The sequence below is a fragment of the Mustela erminea genome, chromosome 1, assembly GCF_009829155.1.
Source record: "Mustela erminea isolate mMusErm1 chromosome 1, mMusErm1.Pri, whole genome shotgun sequence".
Taxonomy (NCBI): domain Eukaryota; kingdom Metazoa; phylum Chordata; class Mammalia; order Carnivora; family Mustelidae; genus Mustela; species Mustela erminea.
The window spans coordinates 99,971,932-99,995,596 of record NC_045614.1 but is presented as its reverse complement, the minus strand read 5'-3'; the positions used below and the strand labels follow the sequence as shown (position 1 = coordinate 99,995,596).

Sequence of the window (23,665 nt, the reverse complement as noted above, 5' to 3'; positions counted from 1 at the left end):
ATGATATCTCCTTTTTCATTCATGATTTTATTTATTTGGGTCCTTTCTCTTTTCTTTTTGATAAGTCTGACCAGGGGTTTATCAATTTATTAATTCTTTCAAAGAACCAGCTCCTAGTTTCATTGATTTGTTCCATTGTTTTTTTTGGTTTTTATTTCATTGATTTCTGCTCTGATCTTTATTATTTCTCTTCTCCTGCTAGGCTTTCTTTGTGTTCTTTCTCCAGCTCCTTTAGGTGTAGGGTTAGGTTGTGTATTTGAGACCTTTCTTGTTTCTTGAGAAAGGCTTGTACCGCTATAAATTTTCCTCTCAGGACTGCCTTTGCTGTGTCCCACAGATTTTGAACTGTTGTGTTTTTATTATCATTTGTTTCCATGAATTTTTTTCAATTCTTCTTTAATTTCCTGGTTGACCCATTCATTCTTTAGAAGGATGCTATTTAGTCTCCAAGTATTTGGGTTCTTTCCAAATTTCCACTTGTGATTGAGTTTTAGCTTCAGAGCGCTGTGGTCTGAAAATATCCCGGGAATGATCCCAATCTTTTGATACTGGTTGAGACCTGATTTATGACCCAGGATGTGATCTATTCTGAAGAATGTTCCATGTGCACTAGAGAAGAATGTTCAGGTAACTGTTGCTTTTGGATGGAATGTTCTGAATATATCTGTGATGTCCATCTGGTCCATTGTGTCATTTAAGGCCTTTATTTCCTTGTTGATCTTTTGCTTGGATGACCTGTCCATTTCAGTGAGGGGAGTGTTAAAGTCCCCTACTATTATTGTGTTATTGTTGATGTGTTTCTTTGATTTTGTTATTAATTGGTTTACATAGTTGGCTGCTCCCACATTGGGGGCATAGACATTTAAAATTGTTAGATCTTCTGGTTGGACAGACCCTTTGAGTGTGATATAGTGTCCTTCCTCATCTCTTATTATAGTCTTTGGCTTAAAATCTAATTGATCTGATATAAGGATTGCCACCCCTGCTTTCTTTTGATGTCCATTAACATGGTAAATTGTTTTCCGCCCCCTCACTTTAAATCTGGAGGTGTCTCTGGGTCTAAAATGAGTTTCTTATAGACAGCATATTGATGGGTCTTATCTTTTTTATCCATTCTGATACCTTGTGTCTTTTGATTGGGGCATTTAGCCCATTTACTTTCAGGCTAACTATTGATAGATATGAATTTAGTGCCATTGTATTGCCTGTAAGGTGACTGTTACTGTATATTGTCTCTGTTCCTTTCTGATCTACTTCTTTTAGGCTCTCTCTTTGCTTAGAGGACCCCTTTCAGTATTTCGTAGAGCTGGTTTGCTCTTTACAAATACTTTTAGTTTTTGTTTGTCCTAGAAGCTTTTTATCTCTCCATTTTCAATGATAGCCAAGTTGGATATAGTATTCTTTGCTGCATGTTTCTCTCATTTAGTTTTCTGAATAACTGGGGAGGGGGTTCTCCCCAGATCTTGTGGGGTCCTTGTTCACAGAGCAGTGGTCTGACTGTGCCACGGATTATGGTTCAAGGTAACTCCAAGTTGAGCGTTCAGTCCTTGGCTGTGTCTCTGTAGCCAGCTTCCCCGCTCTAATACCTGTGAGCTCTGGGACACTCAGACACCCCCGATCCTTCTGTGACCCTGTGGGACCTGACACCACCCTGTCCCCATCTGGGCTTCACCCCAGCTTAGCCTCTGGAGCGATGTCCCTCAGTGAATCAGACTTTTAAAAGTTCTGATTTTGTGCTCTGTTGCTCAGCTGCTTGCCAGCAGCCGGCCCCTCCTCCTGCAGTCTGTCTTCCCATCACTTTGGATTCACTTCTCCACCGTTCCTACCTTTCAAAATGTGATTGATTTCCTGTTTCTAGAATTGCCGCTCTTCTTCTCTTTGATCTCCTATTGGATTTGTAGGTGTTCGGAATCCTTAATTTATTTTATAACCTAAAGGTTGAACTTCTTCATCCCCTCTATGTGTTTGGTTCATCTCAATTTTTTAGTTTCATTTTGCTCTTTCTGGGCAAATTCCCTTGCTTTGTCTTCCAGCTCACTGATGCATTCTACTTCATCCAGTCTGCTTTTGAACCTTTCCAGTTTATTTTTCAAATTTCTGTTTGGTACTTTTGTAAATTTTCTATATCTTTGTTTAAGTTCTTATTGTGTTCAACCAGTTTTCTACTGAGTTTACTGAGCATTTATATCATAATTTCTTTGAACTTTTTAAATCAGGCTGATTGCTTATCTGTGATTCATTTGGTTCTTTTTCTAAGATTTTTGTTATGTTCTTTTCTTTGGAATATATTACTCTGTCTCCTCATCTTGCCTAACTCTTTGTGTTTGTTTCTCTGGGTGAGATAAGTCAGCTACCTCTCCCAGTCTTGAATGAATGACCTTATAGAGGCAGTGGTACTATTTGGCCCAGAAATGCAGTCTCTTAGTCACCAAAACCAGGTGCTCAAGAGGTGTCTCCTCTGTGGGCTGTGCGTGCCCTCCTGCTGTGCCAGGGCCTGGGCCTGTGGTTAGTGGGCTACTCTGACACTTGGTTGGGCTGCAGGTATCTGCAGCTGCTGCAGGTTGTCTGTGAGGGTATTCCCACTGTTACTAGAATTTTAGAGGAATTCCAAAATGGTGCCCACCACCACCCACATTAGTAAGGTAGACTTGAATTGCAAAAATTGCTCCCACTGTTGTCAGTTTCCAGAGAGAGTCCCTGCTGTTTCCTTCCTCTTCAGGCAGATGCTTTTAAGGTTAACAAATGATTCTCCTTAATCTGTGCTCTATGTACTCTTCAAGTTGATGTTTTACACTGGTTTCTGGGATGAGTGAGTCTGTGTATGGGCCCTTTAAGATCAGGTTTTCTGTTTCCTGCAGCTTTATAGACCTTGTAAAGATGATTCCTATTGATTTTCAGAGCCTAGTGTTTTGGGGGCTCGTCTCTCCTGTGCAGGATCTAAGAATTTGGGTGCCAGATATAGAACTCAGGTACCTTTGATCCTCTGGGAAAAATCTATACTTTTGATGCCCCTCCCAATTGTGACCCACCATCGCTGGGTTTGTTTTATTCCCTAGCCAGTCTGTGTTTCTGCCTCCCTTTCCCATTCTGCTGTTATCTTTTTATTCTTTGTTGTGAAGGCTCCTATTCATTGAACTTTCAGGTCCCGTTTAGGAAGGATTATTCTACAGTTAGCTGTAGATTTGTATCCACAGAGGAGGGGAGTTCAGGTCTTGCTACACCACCATCTTGAACCCAGCTCCTTAGATTACATCTTTACCGAAACCACCACCTGGGTTAAAGCAATGCCATATACAGGATGGATTAGAAGACAATTTACAATAACCTAATTGGCCACTTGGATGACCACTGAGAAGGAGAGGAGATAGCAGTGGAAATAAAAAGGCACTGGAAATAAAAACAGGGAAGACTGATGCCAGAAGTATTGGTAGGACTTAGAAACAGTAGGACTTGTAGGTGAGGGAACAAGAGAACAGTTGAACTTGGGAGACTGGGAGATTGATTATCAAAAAGCATAGCAGGTATGAGGGAAGGAAAGGGGAGTTTCTTGAAGAGGCATGCCATGTTTGAGGTGCTGCTAGTATACCTAGATGGAGATGTCCAAACCCAGTTTGCAGTGTGGGCCTCGAGCATGAAGAGATCTAGGGTCACATATTGGACTGGGAAAATGCCTGTAATGAGGTCACCAAGTGAGACAAGATGGAGTCTCACTGTGAGCTTTGTAGGTTGAGTGAATATCTGCATTGAAGGGCCTGCCGGGTAAGAAGAGCCAACAAAGGCTCTTCTGACTCTGTGTTTCGTAGTCTGTGACCGTTCTGTTCTGTAGAATATGGGACATGGAAGAGGGACACCTACTGCTCTTACAAATTTATGTATTGTAAAAGAGATTCATGACGTCTGGTAGACTCCTGGGTAAGATTTATTCCTTAGAAAATCTTCCACAGATTCACAAACTAAAAAGGAACAAACAAAAATAAATAAGAATGTATATTTTGTTAAATAACCAAGTTTAAAAATGAAATGTGTGTTTTTCAAGTCTAATACTGAAAAGTTTATAAGAACTATATGTTGTTATTGATCTTTACTAATTCTCACCCCCCCACCTTTTTTTCTCTAGATTTTACATTGTGCAGTAGGTAAGTATGGAATTTTCCCCCTGCTATATACAGTAGGCTCTGCTTTTTTAAAAAGTCAATTATAGGTCAATTTGATTATGACTGAATATTGAAAAAAACAAAACTATTTAATCATTGTATATAAAATTATTTACATTGGCATGGTTTTTGGTTTCTTAAATGACAGGTACTACTAGGGTTATCATTCGGCAATTTATTAAATGTCACAGGTGTTTCACTCTGTCAATGTAAAGAGGCCCCTCTCACCTTTTTATAAGGATGACAGAAGCACTAGCATATTCATTAAAATGTGGCTTGGGGTCCTGGTTCTGGGCTATGTGGAAAGCCCTCTCTGTGATCACTTAAATATTATGTGCTCTTTTCTTACGTTTAAAATGGAGTACTACATATATTGCCATCTCCCAAATGAATGCTGAATGAAGGTAAGAGGGATTGGAAAAATCAAAGTATAGTTATATAAATGTTAGGAATTTCTACAAAAAGCAAATAAGTGTGTTTTCTTTGGGAGGGGAAGAGGTGGGTCATCAAATTCTGCTTCAGAACTGAGGTATAGCTTCCTTGTCCGGGGTGGGCTAAACCCTTCTAATCAAATAGAAATCAATTCCTGAAATTTGACAGATTTTGTAGAATAAGCCCATGGTGGTTTCTGTGAGTTTAGACTTGTCTCTGAAAGGGATATTTGCAGTTGACCTCAGGAAGCACCAAGTGTCTGAAAACACCAGAACCATGTTTCAACTTAATTCACAAATTAAGTGGGTACTTACTACATTCAGGGCACAGTGCTTGGCACTGTGGAGTTTAGAGATGAGGAGGCTTGGTTCAGAAGGACACATAGGTGGACATGTAGCAAGCTATCCCCTGTAGGTCTTGCAGGGTCACTCTGATACCTGGTTCCATTAATTTTAAGGAAGAACAAGCATCTTCATTGTAAACAGCTGACCTTGGCTTATTTCCTGCTAGGAAGAAGGTCTACAGTCAGGGGTTTCTCATGATTTGTGGAATTTTGTGTGCTTGTGTCTATATTTATGTGAGGGGTGGCTGGGTAGAATATGTAGTTTGCATTAGGTTCCCACAGGAGTATGTGATCCCCAAAAGGCTAAGAAGCACTGCTTTAGAACCTTTGAGCAAGAGATTTGAAAAGGGTTTGGGATCTCATCTGCCACATGGTCTGCTTTCTCAGAGGTTATGGAACCTGGGCTGTGTCACATAACCAGTAAAGTGGTTTTAGCTGACGTATCATTTCACACACGTTTCCTTTTTAATCCTTTATCTGCAGTTTTGAGATGAACAGTTTTGTCCCTTCTTAGATGGTTAAATAAATCTTAAGCATAAGCTCGCAAATTAGGGGGTACATTTGGCCAGAGAGAGTCCTAGAACCATTTCAGGCCTTTTCCATGTGATTAAACCTTGTGCTCCATTCTCCCCATTCTCCTAACCTTCAGCTTTCAGTAGGTGCATGTTCTCTGAGCATGTGTGCTACATTTTAATTCATATTTTATTATATTTTAGTGCCCCAATTTCCTTTTTCTTAGAATGTGTTTTCATACCTCTTTGTAAAATTTCTGCCCCTAGAAATAAAGTTTCTGACCAGTCTATGTATTCATTCATATCAGGAACAGTACCGAATGCCTGGCAGGTTGGTGCCAGGCCCGGGGTTGGACAATGAGAGTAGAAAGGTGAGCAGGCACAAGCTTGGGTTCAGGAAAGCCGCAGTCAGATGGGCCCCCTTCTGAGCTCCTCTGGATGGATGCGCTCCAGACTGGTGTTCATGCCATACTCTGCTCTGACAGTTTGTGGACAAGTGTCCCCAGGACCTAGCGTGGTGCCTGGACACATAGTGGATACTTAAAAATTCCTTTTTAATTCCTCAAGGACCTTGCTCTGTCAGTGATACTCTCTCCTGCATCGTCACTCTCTGTCATCCACCTTTTCCTTCTCACAAAATGCCCAGGGTATGCCATCCTAAAAATAATTTGTAACCTAATCTTGGACCCTGCATTCCTCCCTTACCACTACTTAATTCCTCTCTTTCCCTTTTACCAGATTTGTGGTGGACGCTTTCCACTTCCTCACTCCTGTTAATCCCTTAGACCAGCAGTTGGATCTCCTTGTCCTAGTAAAAGTGCCCTTTGGTCTAAAATCAGCAACAGTTTCTGCTAAATTCTGAGGATGTTTGGAACTTACTGAACTTCTCGACTACGTGGGCACTACTGATGACTCCCTCCATTAGGTCCTGCTCCTTCAGTTTCCATTACACTGAGCTGTTCTGGCTCTTCTTGTACTTTGTGTTTCTCTTCTTTCTTTGGGGGCTTTTCTTTCTCTCCTTGACTCTTCACTGTGGGTTTTCCGAGAGCCTGACCTAACTCTTTGCTCTTCTGACTCAATATGCCCTCTGTGGGTGATTTCTTCTCTTCTCATGCTGTGAGATACTTGTGACACCCCCTTTTTTTAACTCCAAGCCTCCTCTGCACCCTAGACTCCGGATCATCCCTTTACCTGCTGGTTATCTACTTCCAAACACACACTTCCTCCTCCATATGAGTCAGATTCTTAGGCTTGTTCTGCCTCCCTTACTCTCTTAGTCAGGGGCACCACCAGGCACTGGCCTTTAATCACCTAACCTAGACCTAGAGCTCACTGACCGCTCTTCCACCTCTCGCACCCTTACTCCCGTAGCCAGGTGGACATCACATTTTATCATTTCGCTTTCCTGCATCTATTTGAGATTGTCCAGTTTTTTTCACCGCTATTTAGGGCCTCAGTGTACCTCATCTAGGCTCCCTTGGGGGTCTCCCTGAACTTCTAGTCTTTTAATATTATCAGCGATAATAAGAGCTCCCCTTTATGGAGCATTTACTGTGTTCCAGTGCTTTATATTCATTACCTCATTTACCCCCTCCCCCCATTTTACAGGTGACAAGACTAAAGCTTAGAGGTTTAATTTTTTTTTTTTTTAAGATTTTATTTATTTGAGAGAGAGAACACAAGCACAAGCAGTGGGGAGAGGGAGAAGGAGAAGCAGACTCCCCAGTGAGCTCAGGACCCTGAGATCATGACCTGAGCTGAAGGCAGACGCTTAACCAACTGAGCCACCCAGGTGCCCCCTTAGAAGGTTTTGTATCTTGCCAAAGTTCACAGTTAATAAGCTGTAGAGCCAGGAGTTGAACCTTGGGCTGTGTGACTCTAAGCCCATACTTCACATAGCCTGTGAGGGATTTAGTTTAGTTAAAGGATAATTCTTTTTTTTTCTTTTTCTTTTAAAGATTTTACTTATTCATTTGACAGAGAGAGAGAGATCACAAGTTGGTAGAGAGGCAGGCAGAGAGAGAGGGGTAAGAAGGCTCCCTGTGGAGTAGAAAGCCTGATGTGGAGCTTGATCCCAGGACCCTGAGATAATGTGAGCCGAAGGCAGAAGCTTAACCCTCTGAGCCACCCAGGTGCCCCTAAAGGAGGGGCTTGTTTCCCTGCTTAAAACCCTTCACTCATTTCAAATTCTTCATGATTTGGACCTTGCCCGCCTCCCCAGCCTTACCTGTGCCTTGCCTCTCACTCCATGCTTCAACCACCTGGACCTTTTTGCAAGTCTCCCCTGTTACCATACTACTACCCTACTTCTTGCCTCTAGTCCATGCCAGGCTCTGCTCTCTGTCTGGGATGAGCAGCCCACCCTCTTCGGCTGGCAACTCTTCACCATTCTTCCTCCAGTAAACTTCCTGCCACGCACTGGCTAGATTAAGTACCATTCCTCATCTTTCTGTAATATCCTGTATCTCCCTGTTAGACTTTCTGTCATGTATTATGGTCTGTCACTGTACCTGTGTCCCCCACCAACATCACTGAATTTTTTGAGAAATGAGAACTATTTCTTATTGATTTCTGTATCCCAGAATCTAGCAATACAGGGTGCCTAGTGGGAGCTCAGTGAACATTTGATCATCATCTTACCAAATCCTGGTGACATTTTCCAACACTTGTTTCAAAGTGTTTTCAGTTCTTTTAAAAAATAAGAATGGGGCGTCTAGGTGGCTCAGTCATTAAGCATCTGCCTTTGGCTCAGGTCATGATCCCAGGGTCCTAGGATCGAGCCCCGCATTGGACTCTCTGTTCAGAGGAGAGCCTGTTTCTCCCTCTCCTCGCCCTGCTTGTGTCTCTGTCAAATAAATAAATAAAATCTTAAACAAAACAAAACAAACAACTTGTTTTTGAGCCCGATTTTATAGACTGTTTAGTTTATGTACTGTAGGTGAAAAGTCTGGACCTTCGTCAGACCTGGTTAATTATTAGTGGTGTGACTTCAGGAAGTGACTCAGTTGCTCTGCACCTTGTTTCTTCATCAACTCGAGGGGGATGGTGCCCACCTCATAGGGTCATTGTGCAAATGAAAGGGACATGCATGAGAAATACTTAGCATAGTGCCTAATACATGGCAATGCCGAAAACTGCCCCCCCAAATGTGATTATTAACTAAAGCAACATTGAGTTACTGTCCATAATGTGATATTTAATATTTATATGAGCATAACTTTTCCATATTCTTAGTTTTCTTAAATTAAAATTTCTATGTAAGTGAGTGCTTCAGGACCACTTAGTCCTACTATAAGTTAGAGCTGCCTCTAGTTCATAGTTGTGACAGTGCAACAGGGTACACATAGCTTCCAGAAACAATAAATAAAAATTCTGTATGAGGGGCTCATTTCTGTAAGAAGTCAAGCCTTCGGTCCATGCAAAAGGTTTCCCATGCCCCAATTATTTCAAAGTTGGTGGTTTGTTCTCCATTGGTAATGTAGAGACAAGAGTTCTTTTTTGGGGTTGGGGGTGGTTTTGAACATGTATTGGGGATGTATTCTTTTTTTAAGTAGGATATAATTGATATCTAACACTGTGTTTGTTTTAGGTGTACAACATAATGATTTGATAAATGTATACATTGCCAAACGATGACCACAATAAATTTAGTTCATGCCCATAACCTCACATAGTTATAAGCTCTTTTTCTTGTGATGAGAACTTTTAAGATGACTCTTTTAGTAATTTTCAAATATAAAATACAGTACTAACTATAGTTACCATGGTATACATTACTTTTCCAGGACTTATCTTCTGACTGGAAGTTTGTGTCTCTTGACCACCTTCACCCATTTCCTCCACCCCCACCCTCTGGCCACCACCAGTCTGTCCTCTATCTGTGGGTTTGGTTTGGGGTTTCTTTTTTTCAGATTCCATGTATGAGTGAGATAATGCAGTATTTGCTTTTCTCTGAGATAAGTATTTCTTTTTTTTTTTTTTTTTTTTTTTTTTGAGATAAGTATTTCTTAAATGTTGTGGTTGCAGCCCTCAACCCAAGGTCTGTAGTGCTTTATGTTTATGCAACATTTTTCTTTTTGGAAATGAGAAATTAAAAACAACAACAACAAAAACAAACACTTGAGACCTGTCTTTTATAAGGCCATAGAGAATAGTTCTGGTTTCTTTATTCATGTGGGACAGTTTGTGCTAAAGGAAGTCCTTACCTATTTTCCCATGTTGTGCTTCAGATTAGATGTGGAAGAGGTATATGGGACATGGGGTGGCTCTCAGCTAACTCTGGCAGGTGCTTCTCCTTTTTTGTTGGGGTGGAAAGTAGAGGTAGAGGGACTAGAGCTGAAGATACTCTTGGTGAGACATGGTGCACTGGTTTTTGTTTGTTTTTGTTTTTAAGATTTTATTTATTCATATGACAGAGAGATCACAAGTAGGCAGAGGCAGGCAGAGAGAGAAGCAGGCTCCCCACTGAGCAGAGCCTGATGTGGGGCTCCATCCCAGGACGCTGAGATCATAACCTGAGCTGAAGGCAGAGGCTTAACCCAATGAGCCACCCAGGCGCCCCTGGTGCACTGGTTTTAACCTTCATGTCAGAAATTATACTGTCAATATCAATAACTTTGGAAGTTGTCTTTTGATTGAAAAGTGTAAAACAAACTCAGTCATAGCCCAGAGGGTATTGTGTTTAATGTTGAGTATTAGCACTTTGATAACCTCAACAGACAAGGACAGAGCCTTTTACTAAGATATTCTGGTTCTGTGATTTCAAATATTTACTGTATGGGCCAGCTTGTACTCCTCTCTCAAACTAATGACACCTTTTCTTGTATTTACTTACTTTTAAGAAGTGAATTTTAAGAAATGTGCAATTGTATTTATATTAGTAGGTAGGATGTGGCTTCATACCTGACTTTATTAGGTAACAAATGGTGCCAGGGAGGAAAAGGAGCAACTACTGGAGAGATGAGCACCAAAAACCACATCTCCTACCAGAAATCTTTTCCCTTCCACCAATTAAATCCTCATCAAACTATAACACTTCTACCCCCCCCCCCGACTTTGACAAGGTCAAACTTTTAGCGGTTACTTATAGTGCAGTATTGTGAGGGGGAATTGTCACCACATATTATTAAAACCAGACCCAGAACCCTCCATATTATTATAGTGGAAGAGAATTCTGGAAAGAAAGCATCCTGGAGGGGAAGGATCGTTCCTCTGGATTCGCATACCTGGAGTTTCCTTCCCATCCCTGTACCTGCCCAGTCCACAGGGCTATGCCTGGGAATAAAAACTGCTTTCTTAGGTTCCACTTAGGTTAGTTGACATTTCTTTTTAAGATTTTACTTATTTATTTGACAGACAGAGATCACAAGCAGGCAGAGAGGCAGGCAGAGAGAGAGGGAAGCAGGCCACCTGCTGAGCAGAGAGCCCGATGTGGGGCTCGATCCCAGGACCCTGGGATCATGAACCAAGCCGAAAGCAGAGGCTTAACCCACTGAGCCACCCGGACACTCCTAGTTGACTTTTTTTTTTTTTTTTAAGATTTTATTTATTTATTTGACAGACAGAGATCACAAGGAGGCAGAGAGGCAGGCAGAGAGAGAGAGGAGGAAGCAGGCTCCTCGCCAAGCAGAGAGCCCGATGCGGGGCTTGATCCCAGGACCCTGAGATAATGACCTGAGCAGAAGGCAGAGGCTTAACCCACTGAGCCACCCAGGCGCCCCCTAGTGACATTTTTTAAATGAACTTCACTAAATAGCGAAGAAGAGAAGAAAGGGAATGCGTATCAAAATACAGACAGTATAAAAATACCCAGATCCCCAAAGTACAAACTCTAGATCCTGTCATCTACCTCCCCTTTTGTTACTGAGAGGTGACACAATCACACAGTTGCTGTCTTCTACCCTGTTCTTAGTGTGCTCAACCTTGGGAACCCCCATCCCTCTCCAGCCCATTTTTCTGATGCCCTCACAAAAGTGAATAAAAATGTTTCAGAATTAGATTCATGTTCAGATTCACTAAACTGCCTGAAGGCATGTTTCATGGTAGTAGTGACAAAGGGGAGAAGGAGCCTTTTAGAGGTGGGGAAAATGGACTTAACCTTTCCCAACAGGCTATCCTGTCTCCCCTGCCTGGAGGCTTCTAAGGCACCCCCTGGAGAGTTCTGGGGAGTAGTGGGAGGGTTAGAGACGGGGATAGGAGGTTACCGAAGTCAGCCCTCACATCTTCGCAATTCTGCCTTTGTCACTTGTTAGGTACAGTCATTTCTCAATGTCCTGACAACCAGAGCCTATATGAAGATCATATGGCCATGGTCAAACCATAATCTTTCCCACATCAGTCAAGTCCTATACACCAGCCTAGCTTGGTCTCCTGCCTTGGCTCCTTATTCATTCTGTTGCCTCCTGATCAAATTTTGCCTCGTCCCCTCCAGAGAGGAAGTGAAGGAAGGACAGATAGTTTTAGCACCTGCAACTTCTACTCCTGGTGCCCAAAGCTAAAACACTTGTTCTCTGAATAAACTTTGTGTTTTCACACCTCCATAATTTTGTATGTGCAGTCTCTCGGCCTGGAACACCCAGCTCCGTCTGTTGTTCCTTGCTCCGTGTGAATGTACCGAGATGAAGGGAAAGGAGAAATAGAGCATGTTCGTTAGGAGCCCAAAGTGCCTGAGCAGGGCAGGTGGGAGACTTATTCCAGAGCTCATGTGCACTGCCTGGCACGTGGCCAGCACTCAGTGAGCTGTAGCAGCTCCTGCCTTGATGATCGGTAGGCAAAACTTGATCTCTGAGGGCTTCTGTGCCCTGTCAGGGTTTAGAAGGGAAAGCCATGAAGAGAGCCCTGATCAGGGAATTTTACCCTCTTGCCATCCTTGTAGGAACAACTAGGGATTAGGTTTGAATGAAGTCTGTTACTGAGATATTTAAAGTATCTTCTCTGGAAGATAATATTGTAGCATCCAGTCCTTCAGGAGCAAGGCAAACCAGGCCAACTGGAAACTCTACTAGTTTTGTGGCAAGTCAGGTGTCCTCTCTTTAGGCTTTAGTTTTCACATCTGAAAACTAGGGGTTGAACTAGGTGACAGATTATTTCTAACATTCCCTGTAACTTGATGTTCTGACATTCCATGAAACTAATGTAGCTTCAGAGATGAATTTCAGTTATCTGAGTAGTGATGGAAAAGAAGGGTAGGCTAGATCTTTCAATGTACCTATGTATTAGTATTAGGAAACTATTTCAACAGTACTGTTTCAAGCACTGTAGTTTCAGGAATTTTTCTGCTTGATGCATTTTGAAAGCCACATCTCGAAGCAGAATTGAAATAGGAGATGAGCACACACACGTTTTCTATGGTATGCATTTACCCATAGTTATCACTAGATGGCACCCTTGTATCAGTAAGGAAATTTTTCTCTTGGCAGATCTGGAGGACTTCTAATAAAAATAGATAGTAATGAATCAATAGCTAAAACTGAGGAATGATCAAGTACCAGAAAAAAAGAGAAATGGATGTTTCTCTGGATATCAGAGGTAATGAAAAACTGGAAATTTTTCATTACCCTGAAGGAAATTATCATATAAATATATTTTTTAAGGCACCATAGTGTCTTTAAAATTAAAAATAAGCTTAATTTGCTTCATTAAAAGCCAGGCCAAAAGAAAAATTTTTTTCTCAGAAGTTCTTTGGTGAGATGGCTTGAGACAGTCTAAAGTCGATAAACCTTTCATTTATGTTCTTAGCTTCAAAAGCAAGTTTAGTTCAAGGAAGCTGGAAACACCATCTAGTGACTGAGTTGAGTAAATTCCATTGAGCCAAAAGGGGAAAGTTTGAATTCTCTTTAGCAAAAGAATTATTTGATTTATGACTGTGTGGCAGGAGTTGAATGGTTAAATAAATAATAGATGGAGCAAGAATGCTTAGGAATATTTGTATGATAGTGGTATGTCTTTTTTTTTTTTATAGCTCTGTACAGCTTTCCTGGGAGAGGATTGTTTTCTTCTCCATTCATGGCAAACGTCTTTCCAGTAATTTTTTTCTGTCAAGAATAGTTTCTATCTCACTATGTTCTTTTAACAGTCTGCATTTAAGATTTATCCATGTCTTTGTATGGCTTAATAGCTCATTCCTTTTGATCTCTGAATAGTATTCCGTTGTATGGATGTACGGGTTTGTTTATCTGTTCATTTATTGAAGGACATCTTGGTTGCTTCCAGTTTGGGATGATTATGAATAAAGATGCTGTAAATATTCATGTGCTGCTTTCATGTACACACAAAAAAATAATTTTTGCATTTTCAAATCAGTAGATTGTGTCATAGGACTGTGTTTAACTCTGTAGGAATATGCCAAATTGTCTTCCAGAATGGCAGTACCACTTAACATTCCCAACAGTAATGAAAGTGCCCATTGCTCTGCATCATTGCCAGCAATTAGTATTGTGGGTTTTAGCTATTCCAATATGTATGTAATGGTATCTTTTGTTTTAATATTCATTTCTTGAATGACAGATGATATTGCATATCTTTTCATATTATTTACAATCTATGTATGATTTTTGATGAGGTATCTATTCAGATCTTTTGTCCATTTTGTAATTGGGTCATCTGTTTTCTTGTTGAGATTTAAGAACTCTTATTATAGGGGTGCCTGGGTGACTTAGTTAGGTGTCTGCCTTCTGCTTAAGTCATGATCCTCTGGTCCTGGGATGTCAGGCTCTCCACTCAGCAGGAAGCCTGCTCCTCCCTCTCCCTCTGCCAGCTGCTCTGCTTGCTAGTGCTCTGCCAAGTGAATAAATAAAATCTTTAAAAAAAAAAAAAGCATTATTATATTTTGGATACATATGTAGATATGTACTTAGCAAACATTTTCTCCCAGTCTGTGACATGTTTCTTCATTCTCTTAATAGTGTCTTTCACAAAGCACAAGTTTTTAATCCTATTTATTTATTTATTAAATTTTAAAGATTTTTTTTTAAGATTTTATTTATTTATTTGACAGAGATCACAAGTAGGCAGAGAGGCAGGCAGAGAGAGAGGAGAAAGCAGGCTCCCTGCTGAGGAGGAAGCCCGACGTGGGGCTCAATCCCAGGACGCTGGGATCATGACCTGAGCTGAAGGCAGCAGCCTTAACCCACTGAGTCACCCAGGCGCCCCGAATTTTAAAGATTTTTATGCATTTATTCAACCGAGAGAAAGAGAGAGAGTGAGGAGGGGGAGCAGTAGGCAAAGGGAGAGGGAGAGGCAGGCTCTCCACTGAGCAGAGAGCCCAATGACTCCAGGACCATGACCTGAGCTGAAGGCAGATGCCAACCAACTGAGCCACCCAGGCACTCCACAAGTTTTTAATTTTAATAAAATCTAGCTTAACTACTGTTTTGTTTTCATAGATCTTGCTTTTGATGTTATCTAAAAATTCATCACCAAACCCAAGTTCATGTAGGTTTTCTTCGAGACATTTTATAGTTTTGCATTTTACAGATAAGTCTATGATCCATTTTGAGTTAATTTTTGTAAAAGACACCTAGTCTATGTCCACGTTCTTTTTTTTTTTTATTGGCGTATGGATGTGCAGTTGTTTTAGCGAGATTATCCTTGCTCTATTGAATTATCTTTGTGCTCTTGTCAGATATTAGTTGATTATATTTGTATTGGTCTATTCCTGGGCTCTCTGTTGTATTCTGTTGATCTGCATCTTATTATTTTGTCTATAGCACACTGTCTTGATTATAGTAAATCTTGAAATTCAGTAGTATAATTCCTCCAGCTTTGTTCTTTCTTCAGTATTGTATGGGTCTTTTACTTTTCTATGTAAACTTTAGAATCAGTATGTTAATTTCTACAAAATAGATTATTGAGAATTTGTATGAGATTGTGTTGAATCTGTAGATCAAGTTGGGAAGAACAGATATCTTAAGAATATTGAGTCTTTTGGTTCACAAATAGGGAATAGCTCTTCATTTATTTAGTTCTTTGATTTCTTTCATCATTGTTTTGTAGCTTTCTGCATACAAATTGTTTTGTTAGATTTATACCTAAGTATTTCCCTTTTTTGATGTTATTATAAATGGCCCTTTAAAATTCAAATTACAGTTGTTCACTGCTAGTATGTATGAAAGCAGTGGACTTTTCTATATTAGCCTCTTACCCTGCAACCTCGCTATGTTTGTTTGTTTGTTCCAGGAGTGATTTTATGGATTTTTTGGGACTTTTTGCATAGACAGTCATGTCATCTGTGAATGAAAACGATTTTATTTCTTCCATTTCCAATCTGTATACTTAGAGGGTTTGTTGGATTTTCTTAACTGCAGTAGCTAGGACTTCCAGTTTGATATTCATAATGTTCTTTACTCAATAAAGAAAATAAAATAAAATAATCGCCAGATCAGTTTTTCTCCACAACCAATTTTGAAGAAATACACTCTTCCTACTTCATATTTACTATCAAGGTGTAAAATTCAGTATTTGTACATAAGGTCACTTGGGAATTTTTTCTTTTTAGATCTTCTGTATCGTTATTCTTTGTCTACATGATCTCTTATGCTCTGAGATTGAGAATATTAAAACCTCTAATAATTAATGTGTTTCTGATTTTCCTTCTTTCTCCTATAGCTTCTGCTTTAGCAACTAACTTTGCTACACTACCTTTGATGCATGTAACTGTTAAATCTTCATTATGAATTGTGACCTTTAGCTAAAAAAATGTCTTCTTTTGCAGCCTTTCTATATCACTTTGTATTAATCAGAGGTTGAGTCTTGTTTTGTGAGCTGGTCTGAAAATCTCTTTCCTTTGATAAGTGACTTAAGCCCCTTCACAGTTACTGTTATGACAGATATTTGGACTTACTCTGTCACACTGAAGTTATGATTGCCACGTATCTCATGTAATATTTGCTATGTTTACCTACATGATGTGTTTGCTTTGTTTTTATTCTTTTATTTGCTTTAGTATTTAGAAGGTTTTGTTGTAATGGTTACCTTTGCATTTATACCTTTTTTTTTTTTTTTTAAGATTTCTTTGACAGAGAGAGAGAGAGAGAGCATATGAGCAGAAGGTAGAGGGAGAGAGAATCTTAAGCGGGCTCCATGCTCAGCACAGAGCCTGATGTGGGGCTCCGTCTTACTACCCTGAGATCATGACCTGAGCTGAAATCAAGAGTCAGCTGCTTAACTGACTGAGTCACCCAGGTGCCCCTGTGTTTATACCTTTTTAAAGGCCCTTAGTTCTCTGTTTTCTTTCTTTCTTTCTTTCTTTCTTTCTTTCTTTCTTTCTTTCTTTCTTTCTTTCTTTCTTTCTTTCTTTCTTTCTTTCAAGATTTTATTTATTTGCCAGAAAGACAGAGAGAGAGCACAAGCAGGGGGAGTGGCAGGCAGAGCAGCAGAGGAAGAAGCAGGCTCCTTGCTCAGCAAGGAGCCTGGTGAGGGACTAGATCCCAGAATCATGACCTGAACTGAAGGCAGCTGTTTAACTGACTTAACTGACTGAGCCACCCACGTGCCCCTAGTTCTCTGTTTTCTTATTTATACTTCTGTGACCTTGTTTCTCAATTTTTAAAACTGTCTCCTGCCCCCGCCTCTGGCCTCTGTCTTTCCATCTTTCCCACTCCCTTCTCCCAGCTTTTTAAATTACATTATTTTTGCTTTGTCTAAACATGGAATATATATCTGTATTTCTTCTGCCTTGTCTTCCCCTTTGTCGTGGTCTTATCTGTTCTTAAATATGCTAAATACTCATTGTCCTGTCACCTTTTAGTTGGAGGAAACTCACCTCTAGCAGTGTCAGGGACTGTGAGGGCTGTCTCAGCACCCCACTCGTAAGCCAGGAGGCTCGTTTGTGACCAGTGGGTACGAAGAGCACGCAGTGGAGGAACATGGAGCTTGGGAATTTACTGGTTTCATAGTGAGCAGAAGCAGCTTGCTTTTTGCCTTTGAGTAGATGCTTCCTTATTCCTCACAAGTACTCCATGCAGACAAGAACGTAAGAAGCGACCTGGGTAGAAAGCCTTCATTGCCTTTCCTTTTTGGCTTACCCAACAGGAATGCGCAGGAACGCTCAGGGCCAGTGTCAGATTGCCCTTCCCAAAAAGTAGCTTCTCAAGAAAGGCTTGTGGGCACAGTATACCTCTAGCTCATACATGCTTAAGACTTTTTCTGTAGCCTTAATATTTGGAGGACCGGTTTAGATGTAAAATCACCAGTTCACAATTTTCTTCTCTCGGATTTCTTAAAAATGCTGCTCCATTATTGCCTTGCCTATATGTTTCTCTTGAGTGGTCTGATGCCAACCTAATTATTTTGCTCTTTTAAGTTATTTGGTCTTTTTCCCTGAAAGCCTTAAGAATTTTTTTCTCACTCTTATTAATGTATAATTGACAAATAAAAATGGTCTATGTTTACGGTATATAGTATGAGGGTTTAATATACTCATATACTGTTAAATGATTACTACAATTAAGCAAATCAAATCAATTTTTGGTAGTAAAACATTTAAAATCTACTCAGATCTACTTAGAAAATTTCAATCGTACAATATAGTATTATTAACTATAGGCACCATGCTGTATGTTAGTTCTCCAGAACTTATTCATCCTGCATATCTGAAACTTTGTACCTTTTCACCAACATCTCCCCATTTCCCCCATCTCCCCAGCTCTTGGCAACTGTCGTTCTATTATCCGCTTATATGAGTTCAACTCTTTTAGATTCCTCCTATAAGTGACAGGATGCCTATTTTCTAATTGTGTACTTGTTTTCTTGGTATGAAATTGTTTGAGTTCCTTATATATTTTGGCTATTAACCCCTTATCAAATGTATGGTTTACAAATATATTGTCTTATTTCATAGGTTGTCTCATCATTTTGTTGATTGTTTCCTTTGTTGTGCAGAAGCTTTTTAGAACAGGTGACAAAATATAGACAAATGGGATTGCATAGAATTAAAAAGAATCCAAAAAATAATTGCCCATATCAGTGTGAAGGAGCTTTTTCCTTATGTTTTCTTCTAGTAGCTTTATAGTTTTGGATCTTACATTTAAGTCTTTAATTAATTATAGGTTGATTTTTGTGTATAGTGTGAGATAGGGGTCTAGTTTCATTCTTCTGCATGTGGCTATCCAATTTTCTCAACACTGAATTCTTTCCCCATTGTGTGTTCTTGGCACCTTTTTCAAAGATCAGTTGACCATATTTATATAGCTTTATTTCTGGACTCACTCACTATTCTGTTACTTTGGTCTATGTGTCTATTTATATGACTATACCATGCTGGTGTTTTGTTTTTGTTTTCATACCATGTTGTTTTGATTACTGTAGCTTTGAAGTACATTTTGAAATCAAAAACTCTAGCTTTGTTTGTTTTGCTCAGGATTGCTTTGGCTATTTGGGGTCTTTTTCAGGTTCCTTATAAGTTTTAGAATTTTTTTTTTCTATTTCTGTAAAAAAAAAAATGCCATTGGAATTTTGGTAGGAGTTGCATTGAATCTTGTAGATTGCTTTGAGTAGTATGGACATTTTAACAGTATTCTTCCAATCCACAGACACAGGATATCTTTCCATTTATTTGTATCTTTAATTTCTTTTATCAGTGTTTTATAATTTTTATAAATTATAGATTTATAATTTTAGATCTTTCATCCCCTTGGTTAAAATTATAGTGAGTATTTTTTTATGCTATTATAAATGGGATTTTGTAAAAAATTTCTTTTTCAGAAAGTTTGTCGTTAGTGTATAGAAATGCAACAGATTTTTGTATGTTGAATTTATATCTTACATCCTTACTGAATTCATTTATTAGTTTTAACAGGTTTTTGGTAGAGTCTTTAAATTTTTTTTTATATATAAGACTATGTCGCAAACATAGACCATTTTGCTTCTTCCTTTCTGACTTGGATGCCTTTTATTTTTTTTTTCTTTCCTAATTGCTCTGGCTAGGACTCCTAGTACTCTAGTAAATAGAAGTGGTAGGAAGGGGCATCTTTGTCTTCTTCCTCATATTAGAGGAAAAGCTTTCAGCTTTCTACCATTGAGTATGATGTTAACTGTGGGCTTGTCATATATTGCCTTTATTATTTGAAATACATTTCTTCTATACCTAATTTGTTGAGAGTTTTTGTCATGAAAAGCTTTTGAATTTTGTCAAATGCTTTTCTGCATCTATTGAGATTATCATACAATTTTTATGCTTCATTTTGTTAATGTATATCACATTTATTAATTTGCATCTATTGTACCGTTCTTTCATCCTAGAGGTAAATCCCATTTTTGCTGTTGAATTTGCCTTGCTAGTATTTTGTTGAGTATTTATACATCTGTGTTCATGAGGGATTTTGGCCTGTAATTTTCTTTTACTGCAGTTTCCTTTCTTGGCTTTAGTGTCAGGATGATTCTGGCCTCATAAAATGAATTTGGAAGTATTCCCTCCTGTTCAGTTTTTTGGACAAATTTGAGAAGTATTGGTATTCTTTAAATGTTTGGTAGAATTTGCCAGCCAAGCCATCAAGTCCAGGTCTTTTCTTTTTTGGGAGGTTTTTGATTACTGATTCATTCTCTTTGCTCATTATTGGTCTGTTGAGATTTTTCTATTTCTATACAATTCAGTCCTGGTGAGTAGTATTCTAGGAATTTATCCATTATTTCTAGGTTATCAAATTTGCTGGTATATAAATGTTCATGGTTTCTTATGATGATCCTCTATATTTCTATTATACCAATTGTGCTTTCTCTTTGTTCATTTATGATATTATTTATTTGAGGTTTCCTTTTTTATTCTTAGTCTGTCTTAAAGCTTGTCAATTTTATCTTTGCAGAAAACAAACTCTTCATTTCATTGATCTTTTGTGTTACCTTTCTAGTCTCTATTTCATTTATTTCTGCTCTGATCTTTATTATTTCCTTCCTACTGCTTACTTTGGCCTTAGTTTATTCTTTTTCTGGTTCCATGAAGTTAGGTTGTTTATTCATGATCTTCTTTTGTAATATAAGCATTATTGCTATAAACTTCTCTCTTAGGACTGCTTTTGCTGCGTCCCATAAGTTTTGATAAGTTGTGTTTCCATTGTCATTTGACTCAAGATATTTTTTTATTTCCATTTTGGTTTCTAATTTTCCAAGTTTGCTTTTGTAAAAGTTACTAGTTTCTAGTTTCATACCATTGTGGTCAAAAAAGATACTTAATATGATTGTAGTCTTCTTACATTTTTAAGACTTGTTTTGTGACCTAACTTATGATCTAATCTGGAGAATGTTCCATGTGCACTTTGCAAAGAATGTGTATTCTGCTGGATAGAATGTTCTGTATAGGTATATGTGGACCATTTGGTCTACGGTGTTGTAACTGTTCTCTGCTCTCTTACTGATATCTGTCACGATGATCTATCATTGTTGAAAGTGAGATATTGAAATCCTCTACTCTTACTGTATTACTATCTATTTCTCTTTCCAGTTCTGTTATTATTTGCTTTATATATTTAGATGTTCTAATGTTGGGTGTGCGTATATTTACAGTTGTTTTATCTTCTTGATGAATTTACTCCTTTATCATTATATGGTAGTCTTTGTCTCTTGTGATAGTTTTTTATTTAAAGTCTGTTTGATACATTTTGGCACTCTTGGTTCCCATTTGCGTGGAATATCTTCCTTCACTCTCACCCTTAAAGCTAATGCAAGTCTCTTGTAGGCAGCAGATAGTTGAATCTTTCTTTCTATCCATGTAGTCTGTCTTTTCACTGTAGACTTTAATCCATTTATGTTTAAAGCTAATGATTATTTTGAGTTCTTTTTCAGTCAGTTCATAATTTTCCATTTCTTTAGGGTCAATTATTGGTACTTTATCTTGTTATTTTGATGGTGTGGTGTTTTCTGATTATTCAGGACCCTTGTGGCTTTGCATTGATGTTTGTGCATTTGAAGAATTAGTCATTTTTTCCTGTGCTTATAGACTGGCTTTGACAGGGAGAATCTCTGGTCAGAGATTCTGGGCAGGCTGACTAATGGGGGTCTGCATAGGAGCTTGCTGCTGCAGTCGGGCACACTGGCCAGATGCCTAGGTTAGTGGGTAGGTGGGTCTGGTGCCTGGGCACACTAGGATGGGTCTGAATCTGGGTCTCCAGAATGGGCTTGGTGCCTGGGACTGCTCTGTCGGGCCTGGATCCTGGGTCCACAGGGGCCAGCCTGGAAGCTGGGGCTGCAGTGGCCTGTCTGGCCCTGGGATGGGCCTGAAGCCTGGGCCCAAGTTCATGGGCCTAGTTCAGTGCTGGGTTCTACAGGTGGGGCCACAGGCACAGGTCTAGTGCTGTGATAAAGTTGGGTGTTTTACTTCACTCACCCTACCCCACAACAAAGGGTATCTTTCTCCACACTGTATTGCCCAGGCTTGAGACTGGGGTGACATAGGTAATGTGAAACTGCCCTTCCTATTCTCTTCATTGAATGTTTTCTTATGTCTCTGCTTCAGCCAGATACTGTAATCTTTCACTTGGAATTCTCAGCTCTTGTGAAGGTATTTTTGTTCGTAGATTGTTGTTCAAATGTTTTTCTGAGGGGATAAGCACTGAATAATCCTATTCTTACCCTTGCTGACATCACTGAGAATTTTTTCATTATTTTTAAAGTCTAATACATTTAGTAGGATATGCCGTAGAGTTGACCATTATAGGGCAATATCCCTAGGTAATTTGTATGCCCTTTTGATATGTAAATTCAGGCCTTTTATTTCTGGAAAGCTTTATTGGATTATAGTTTTAAATTTTAGTTCTGTTCCATTTTTCTGTTTTTCTTTCTCAGGGACTCCAAATCTATGCACAGGCATACCTCAGAGGTATTGTGGGTTTGGTTCCAGACCACTGCACTGAAGTGAATATCACAATTTAGAAGAGTTAAACGAATTTTTGGTTTCCCAGTGCATATAAAAGTTATGCTTACACTGTACTGAGTCAGTTAAGTGTGCACTAGCATTATGTCTAAAACAACAATATACATACCTTAATTTAAAAATACTTCATCGCTGTAGTGCCTGAGTGGCTTAGTCAGTTAAATGTCTGCCTTCAGCTCGGGTCATGATCCCAGGGTCCGAGTCCGAGAATCCAGCCCCATGGATTCTCCCTCTCTTTCTGCAGCTCCCCCCACCCCTCCACCCACCACTTCTGATTTCACATACTTGGCACGCTCTCTCTCTCTCAAATAAATAAATGTTTTAAAAAACATTTAAAAAAAATAAGTAAAAATATTTTATTGATAAAATATGCTAGCCATCATTTGAGTTGTAATCTTTTTTCTGGTGGAGGGTCTTGCCTCAGTGTTGATGGCTGCTGATTGATCTGGGCGGCGGCTGCGGAAGGTTGGGTGGCTGTGGTAGTTTCTTAAAATTAAGACAACAGTGAAATTTGCCACACTGATTGTATCTTCCCTTCACAAACAGCTCCTCTGTGGCATGTGATGCTGTTTGATAGCATTTTACCCTTAGAACTTCTTTCAGGATTGAAGTCAGTCCTCTCATACCGTGCCACTGTTTTATCAACTAAGTTTATGTCTTATGCTAAGCCTTTTGTTGTCATTTCAGCAATCTTCACAGCATCAGCACCAGGATTAGTTTCTATCTCAAGAAACCACATTCATTGCTCATCCAAAAGAAGCAACCCTTACTTCATCCATTAAAGTTTTATCATGAGATCGCAGCATCTTCAGGCCCAACTTCTAATTCTAGTTCTCTTGCTGTTCCCCCCACATCGTACCTACTTCCTCCCCTGGAGTCTTAGACCCTCAAAATCATCCATGAGGGCTGGAATCAACTTTCATCCAAACTCCTGTGAATGCTGTTCTTTTGACTTCTGCCTGTGAATCACGAATGTTCTCATGGCATCTAGAATGGTGAATCCTCCAAGGAGGTTTTTTTTTTTTTTTTTTTTTTTTTTTATAGATTTTATTTATTTATTTGACAGAGAACACAAGTAGGCAGAGAGAGAGGAGGAAGCAGGCTCCCTGCTGAGCAGAGAGCCCGATGCGGGACTCGATCCCAGGACCCTGAGATCATGACCTGAGCCGAAGGCAGCGGCTTAACCCACTGAGCCACCCAGGCGCCCCTCCAAGGAGGTTTTTAATTTACTTTGTTCAGGTCTATCAGAGACAGATCTACCTATGGCAGCAGTAGTCTTACAAAATGTATTTCCTAAAAAATAAGGCTTGAAAGTCAAAATTACTCCCTGATCCATGGGCAGCAGAATAGATGTTGTGTTAGC

General features: G+C 39.5%; 1 protein-coding gene across 1 annotated transcript in view; it reads left to right on the top strand.

Moving 5' to 3' along the window:
- The window catches only part of HACD2 (3-hydroxyacyl-CoA dehydratase 2), a 121,390-nt gene that overhangs the window by 30,239 nt on the left and 67,486 nt on the right, over positions 1–23,665 (top strand). The window contains exon 3 of the mRNA XM_032335393.1: positions 4,118–4,136. Within this exon, the coding sequence (XP_032191284.1) occupies positions 4,118–4,136 (19 nt within the window). The remainder of the gene's footprint in view (positions 1–4,117; positions 4,137–23,665) is intronic.